The sequence below is a fragment of the Schistosoma mansoni genome (assembly GCF_000237925.1).
Source record: "Schistosoma mansoni, WGS project CABG00000000 data, supercontig 0218, strain Puerto Rico, whole genome shotgun sequence".
NCBI lineage: Eukaryota > Metazoa > Platyhelminthes > Trematoda > Strigeidida > Schistosomatidae > Schistosoma > Schistosoma mansoni.
Genome location: NW_017386085.1, coordinates 321303 through 329776, shown reverse-complemented (window position 1 = coordinate 329776; position 8474 = coordinate 321303). Strand labels below are relative to the sequence as shown.

Below are 8474 nucleotides of genomic sequence, written 5' to 3'. Positions count from 1 at the left end.
GCAAACAATACCAAGTGAATTTAAACTTCACCCCATTGCACAAGCAAGTGGCTATCGGGACTCAGTAGCTAAGTGGATAACGCGATGGTGTTTGAAGCGAAGGTACTGGGTTCGAGTCCCAGAATGAACATCAACTCTGAGATGCAGGTACATCCAGCTGACGAGTCCCAAATAAGATGAAACGCGCGTCTTGGGTTCACTGCTAGCCACTATCCATCTTTGCTTATAATGCTTGTGAATTAAGGCTATATCGAGGCAATAAGCACAGGATGCACATATGCCAATAAGAGACTGACCAGTTGCAGTCCTAAATATCAATGGGAAGATTCAAACAAACAATAGTAAGTGAATTCAATTAATTTGACAATGTTAACACATTATTATTAAATGTTTGTTTTTTAATTTTATTTTTTTTTAATGAAATAACATTGGCGAAATAATCGGCCAAAATGGTTACATCTGGAAAAATGTTTTTTTCGGAAATCCAATTTGACAATAGAGTAAGAAATAGACAAAAGACATTAACCAATTTAATTCAATTATGTATCAATTCAAAAATCTTTGACTAATGAGCATTATGGACTACATAATTAACGCTGGACACAAAACTATATTGAGGTAATCAATGTACGGATAATGCATTTAGAATCAAATAACCAGTTACAGCTGATGTACACTAAAAAGTTAATGAATAGGGTTTACTATGAATAATACAACGAAACACGTTAAAGTTGATTGGATAGAAACCACTACAAGAAAAATTAAGATTTCATATGATGTATTTAGAGACAGCATCCACAACATACAGTTCTCAATGACAGATGTGTCACTAACATATAAACAGATTATAATGGCATAGTGAGTAAAAATGGCATGTAATAATACACCAGAGTTCCAGTATTCATCCAAGAGGTTTGAAAGTACTGTTTACTCAACCACCCCTCACTTCGCTGATATTCTCATTCCAACACTTTTCCCATCACTCGTTCGGAATACATATACTTTCACGTGGTCGCCCAAACGAACTACCTAACAGATGTAAGAACCTGAACTGTTTAATTCCCACAATTAATCTACTTTCTGTCACAAATTAATTTCAAACTATCTGCTATAACTAAGCACTAAAAGTAAATAACACTTGAACTCGTACACTTGATGGTGTATGTTCGACGTTTAGTTAAAACATCGTGCAATCAATGCACAAATTCAACAATGCGTGTTCATGATTGGAGAAGAGCATAATTGTGTTATAATCATGAGAAAATACCATTTTTCGACTGAATAAAATCCGATTCGTTTGCATTCTTAAGTGAAATAAACCTTTTTAACTAGTACTACTCTTGTTAATTCATTTGACTTTACTCCTTCTATTTCTTGAAAAACATAATCATTTCATTTTTCGAATTAAATTATTAGATCGACTGTATAAAACACGCGTTATAAATAAATGCACAGATTAAGTAGTCAGTAAAAAGCTTATTATCACCAGTAAGTGCGTAATTTTCGAGCACACATTGTTTCATATATCCTTTTGCTTTATAACCACGGAACTGGAAAGTGAGAATGAGACAGGGAGCCTTGAATGAATGATAATACTACCATAAAATAAATAATGAGAGAGAAATAAATTGTTACTGAACACTATTCTTGTTGCTCGGTTCGAAGAGAGAACTGCTTATTTGTAAATTTGGTAACTCATCGAATCAACCCCGTATTTCACAAAAGATTACAACAGTTATAAAATTGTAAGAATTAAGGCTGGACTGTCTACAAAAGGTGGAAAAGTCATCAACAAAATAACATATGAACTGTTTACAATACAACTATGTAATTTTGTTTGGATTCCTTTAGTACCTCACTTAATAGTACTGTGCTTGCCTCCTGTTTAAAATTATCTAGTGGTAACATAACCTGGTATAGTAATATATATATATATATATATATAAACATAGACATAAACACACAGTGACCACATAGAGGACAACTTATGTCTTCCATTTCATCGCCTTCACCATATCTTTCACCAACAAACTGAGGATAATTAGGAAAATGAGTGAAGTAGAAAATACGATGCATATTATTATGATTATTATTACGAACAATAATAATAATAACTATAGTGTTGTATTACAAAATCTCGAATTATTCAAATTAATAAATAGATAAGGTGAAATCATACCTGTACTTAAGAATATGAAAGACTACAAGTGAAATGATATGATTGACATATTAATGTTTTTTGAGCGAAAGTTAAATACGTTGATTGTATTTCGTATTTTCAACAAAGACTGTGCATACACACTGCCAAGAAGAAAACCACTGAAGACAAAAAGAAACAGTATTATGTCCCATTTTTGAAAGGAATAAAGTGTGGGTGAACGCAAGAGAGGACAGATTGCACAAAAATAGAAAATAAAAAAAATAAACGGGAATAAAATTTCACGAATACTATACTCGGTCTCTTAAATGGCGATGATAAAACGAGAATACAAAATACTAAGATAAAAAGAAAAATTCAACAACCAGTCAAACAATTCTCGTCTCTTTGAAATTAATCTAAAATCAAGTCGTTGCATGATTCACTTTGATAATAACTGTGTACAAGTGGTGTCAGTGTAGTAATCCAAAATTTTTTATCCTGCAGGCTAGATGCTTGAAATAAAAACTCCCTAGAAATTGTTTTTGGAGATTTGCGTAACAACGATGAAGTTCTATTACTAGTCAATGATGACGAAGAAAACCATCTTATTTCACGAGATTTTCTTGATATAATTTTTTCGTATGAATGTAATAAATTGGACTGTTTGACTGAAGTTCTTCCAGATTTTCGCTTTACATTATGTTCATAAGGAGAGAGTTTGAATAAATTTTGATCTGAAAGAAAGATATATATACACACTGTATAACCTTTAAGTTATTATAAACAAAAACTATGAAAAAACTGAAATGAACATTAAACAGCTATCACGAACTAGATCAAAAGTTTAACTATCAGTTAAAATACTCTATATGTAAAGGTAAAGATGATAAGTTGTTCCGAAGTAGACCGATAGATATATTAATTTTCTTTGAAAGAAAACTCTTCAAAGTTCAGAAATGTTGCGGCTATTCATAAAGATAAATTATTGAAGTATGAAGTTCCTTTTAATTGGATCAAGCACTTTAGTAAGGGATCCAAAGAGCTCAGAAATAACTTACAGTCAAGATAACTGTCGATCAACCATGTTGATGATAATACTGAACATATACAACCTCTTATTCCTTTCAATAAGCCTGATTATTAGTGAACTGACATTGAGAAATTCGTCGGTGCACATGATTCTAATAAAATGTGAAACAATTATGGGATTGAAGAGCCTAACTTCTGTGTGTCTTTTAAGTAATGGAAAAGAAAATGGGACAAATATACTGCCAAAAATCTAAAACATTTTAAATGGGATAATACTGTTGTATATCAATTTTTGTCAAATAAGGAATTTATGACAATTTCTTGGATTTATAGGACAGAATAGTATACATGATCAATTCAAAATAACTACAAAAATATTTTAGACGGACTGAACACTTGTAACCAACATGAAAAAAGGTTCTTCATTTCCTGAAAAATACATTTCATCAGCCCCTAATTACCTACCATTATTGATGAATGATGTTAAATCTTCAACATCAATTTGTTGCTTACTGAATACATTGCTATTATACAAAAAATAGATTTGATAAGCATAAACAGCTTGATTCAATCCATAAGAATCACACCATTGATCTAATGGTAGATAGTAGTTTCAGGGTGATTTAAAATGGAGTAAATAAGGATCTTTCTATTCATAATATCATAGTTAAAATGACTGACTACCTATTAGTCGATTTGATTCTAGACCTTTTTATTCGACATTATGCTGTCAGCAGTCACAGAGCACAGCAAAACAAGAAACAAACTACGGAAATTAAGAGAAACTCACGAGCTTTTTCTGTGGAAAAGGGAAATTTCAATATAGTTGAAGGAATACTATCATCAGCTATATCTTCCAAAATATAATCTTTTAATATTAAAGGCGGATAGCAAATACGAAATCGTTCAAGACTGACAGTTTCATCGGCTGGTGTGAAAGACGCTGTTGCTACAGGTCTGGAAATGTCCAACTTTGTCGACGGTGATGATGTCATAATTGATGACAAACGTCGAAATAATCGTGCACACTTGGAAGGTCGATTCCCTGAGTTAAACGATGTCTGCGTAGCATTTCCCAAATCAGGTGGTGGTCGAGTCCTTAAAATGGATAACAAAGACCATCGATGACCATAAACTCGTGTACTCACAGAGGATATTATAGACGGTTGTGGAGAGACAAGTGAAGTTGGTGAGTTTTTAGATGAAGTAATAACATGCGGCTTGATGATTTGACGTGATAATTTACCATAATAGCAACGTGATATTAGTCGACTATTATTATTATCGGGTCCAGAAAATGTTGTTATAAGCATTATTTGAGGAAAAACAAAAACGGTTACCTGAAATACAAAGATTTCAACAAATGATTCTGGAGAAGTTTGATAAGTACTTCAGAGTATTTTGATGATGAACACTATTGAAATTAAAATGATAGCAATGGAGACCGGTATAAATAGGTTAAGAGCGCTCAAATAAAGGGTAGGAGAAATTACGTAGTTATAATACACACCCCGTGTGTAAACGTTTTGTAAAATACGCAAAACTGGGAACCGTTTCAGGTGGATTGCCTGAGGCATTTATTTCCCGAGATATTAAATATTTTGTGTTACAAAATAGCGTATCAATCGAAGCTTATTATTTACAAACAATCATTAAATTGTTTCAAAAAAAATGCAGTAAAGCAGGATCGACTAATAATGAAATGCCAGTCTATGTTGAAGCACCAAGTGGTGAGTTCTCGTTTAAGGGTATAAGTACCAGATTAATAGGATCTTATTAATATGATTATCATATTGAAGACTGATTACAACACATTTAGTTTGCTAATGACTTGGTTTTGAATGTTTAGTCTTTCATAGTATCATTGAAACAATAACAATTATGACTTCTTTGGTACTTATTATGTTGAAGTGGCATGGCAACTCGGACCAAAACACATTTGCACCAGGTGCCACGTTTATTATAACTGAGTGAGCGCTAAAAACTCAAATTTTAAGAAAGCCATTGACAAGAAATAAAAGCCATCAAATTTTATTACATATAAATTGGACATTTTGTGAACGGCTGCGCTAAGTGTCAAGGAGCAAAGATACTCAACAGTCTGGTGCCCTCAGTTTAATGGCAACTACTCAAAGATCCATGTTCCAGAATCCACACAAACTTTCCAGGACCAGTCAGTAGCATTACATGTTTGGCATTCGTCGATACATTCTTAAAATGGCAAGAGATTCTTCCAGTAGTCCCACCTACAGCAACAGAAACCCTCCAGATACTGGCAGAGATTTTCTTTCGCAACGGAGTTCCAGATATCAGTGTCAGATATTCGATTACAATTAAATTCAGGACACTTCCCAAAGTTCTGTCCCCGAAAACCTATCACACATTCACTTACTACCATACCATCCTTATTCAAATGGACAAGCAGAACGGTTTATTGATACTTTTAAAAGCGCATTGCTAAAATCAAAGAGAAAAGGGGCCGTCATCGAAGAATTACACAATCTTTTGTTATTGCATAGAACTACACCAAACGACGCTTAGCGAATCGGGAATCTCCAACGGAAGTCTTCATGGGTCACAGATTTAGAACTCGCCACCTGTTACCAAAAAGGATTACTTGTAAAAAAACTATCAGCATTTGAAGCCAGAGCGCTTGCATTCGTCCGGGGTAATAGAACGAGACAAAATACGTGGATAGAGGGAAATGTGAAACAAAAGCTAGGTCAGGTAATGTATGAGGTAGCAGTAGGAAAGGACAAATAAACAGATCTCAATCCATTACGAAGACGCGTATTATAGGAGCGTTTAACAACAAGCAACTTGCCTCTGGAAACACCAGTAGATGCTTTCAATCTACCACAGCCACTGAACGACTCTAAAAGAAATAAAGATGGTACCTCCAAAACAGGTAGATCAACGTCCTAGGAGATAGCTGACAAGACAACAGCAGCATACGGTTCAGTTCCAAGTGAGCTCAAGAGAATCATGCTATTAAAAGAGATTTTGAGGATATGCAGTCTCAAATTACAACTTATGAGAATTATATCAATATCAGTTAGGTTGAAATTCTGTTACAGTAAGTTATTCGGTGGAAACACTTCAACGGTAAAACTGGTGTCCTTACTCTAGCGAGGCAGGAAAAAGATGATAGGGTTAGCTCACCTCACAACATTGAAATCGAAGTGGCGAAATTATTAGCATAGTACACAAACCTATCACTATTCGTCCCCGTTAGTGACTTACTTTTGTTTCTTTTTGAAACAGTTTACCAATCTTAGCAATCCCTATAATTGATGATATATTTGAGAGTGATAATTGATACATTTACAATAATATAAATATGAATGGTAATGCTTTAAGACCAATATATTTATCGTAACAATCGAAAATAAAATCTGAGTAATAAAATACCCTTAAATCAAATGATAACATATTTAATAGTGAAGGAGAACAACTGAATAAAATGTGTTCTTTAATTTTTAACAATTTCAAAGGAAAGAATAAGAGCAATAATTAAGAAAAACACCTCCACTTTCTACAGAAGCAAAATGTAATATCTACATACACATCCTCATGAAAGAATTTATTTCAATATCAATAGTCAAAGTAAGTGTCGTAAGACGACTAGATGAACCTAAAAAAAAAATTACTTAAGTGCGATTGGATTATTACATGTTTGAATGCAATTCATTTACGGAATACTTTAATGCATTTGACTTTAAGCTACATATTTTTGAGTAACAGCTGGTGATAGTAAACGGTTGTCTATACTGAAATAGGTTGAACCGGTTTCGAGCCTGAGACTCGGTTGTTGATAGCCGAATATTCTAATCCTCAAGCTACGGATCACAAAGTATTTAGCACATATTATTTCAAGCATGCCATAATGTTTTAACTGTTGGATCTTTACGAAACTTAATTCATACTCTACCTCATTCACTAACGCTTCGAGTAGTCAAGTTGAATAATGAGTGAAATGACGAAATAATAATAATGACAAAGTAGATAGTAATGCAGACATTTCAACAATTACATTAACCAATACAATCAACAACTTCATATGATAGCAACTACACATTACCTCTAAACTGCTTAGTTCAATCAAGGCTATTAAGTGTAAAAGGACTACTTTACATAAGAGCATTTTCATTGTCTGCGGCATTTGATAAGCAATGTCTAAGCCGTTTAATGTCAATGACATAAATATCAGAAAATTTACCCACAACTCACTAAAGATCATTAAAACGTCAGTACTAACGATTCATTTAGATAAAAAAAACCTGCTCATTTGTTAAAATATAAACTGTATTTTATCAAAATGTTATGGGGAAATAAGAAAAATCTATGACGTATGTAGCCAGGGTTAAAGAAAAGATAATGTTATTTTTAAAAATATCCAACTAAAATTTAATAATCTGATTGCTTTTTTTTATAGATTTCAACAAATATGATATTTATTTTAATCTAATTGACCAGTAGTTATTGGGTATCCAGTTCATAAAGTTAACAATAGTTACAAATGTAGGAAGAAACGGCTGTCAAATGCTTCCAGGTTTTCAATGATTAACTTGGATTGGTTCGTGATCTTAATAACATTAGATAATATTAATTCTATTTGAAATAATCTGGATTATTCTGCTACTCATATTTTAAGGAGAATTTGATTAGTTTTAGTTAGCATATGTGCATTCTGTGCGAATCGCCTTGATATTGTCATTAAGTCATCAGCTTCGATACTGTTAAGATACAAATCGACTGCTGGTACGATTGATAAGCGGAAAACAATCCCGTGTTTCACACTCTTATATGTGTGTTACATGAAAAAATTTCAACGAATATTTCGGAGAATAAGATATCCACTTACTTTTACTTATGAGGTTGATTTCCTACTGTTTAACTGACTGCTTGAGGGGATGAGTCATTTATTTACAAAATGACCATAAATTAATGACCAAAAACATTTCATTTAGTGTCTTTTAGTTAAGCAATTGTGTGGTGCTTCTACGTAACAAAGAAAAATCAGTTCTTAAACCGTTGGATGCCAGCTCAGTGGTCTAGAGGTTAAACGTTCATGCGCGAATCTGAAGGTCCTAGGTTTGAGTCGCACATGTTAAGTCCTGGATGCGCACTGTTAACTCTTTAACACTCAAAGTTAAATAGAACCCAACAGAACATAAATATTTATATTGTGGATGAGGTCACCTGTGTAACTGTTTCAGCTTTATCACTAATTTTGCAAAATAACAGTAGTTGTAGTAGCACTAACAGTTATCATCTAAATAACAAGACCAATTAGAAGTTAGTA

At 33.1% G+C, this 8474-nt stretch overlaps 1 protein-coding gene across 1 annotated transcript in view; it reads right to left on the bottom strand.

Moving 5' to 3' along the window:
* Positions 1-1812: 1812 nt before the first annotated feature.
* Smp_199150 (DNA repair protein rad51 homolog 3, r51h3,putative) overlaps positions 1813-8474 on the bottom strand; it is a gene marked incomplete at both ends in the record, with an annotated part of 18493 nt that continues 11831 nt past the window's right edge. The window contains 4 exons of the mRNA XM_018792353.1: positions 1813-2114; positions 2584-2874; positions 3635-3763; positions 3960-4509. Coding sequence (XP_018647255.1) covers positions 1813-2114; positions 2584-2874; positions 3635-3763; positions 3960-4509 — 1272 coding nt within the window. The remainder of the gene's footprint in view (positions 2115-2583; positions 2875-3634; positions 3764-3959; positions 4510-8474) is intronic.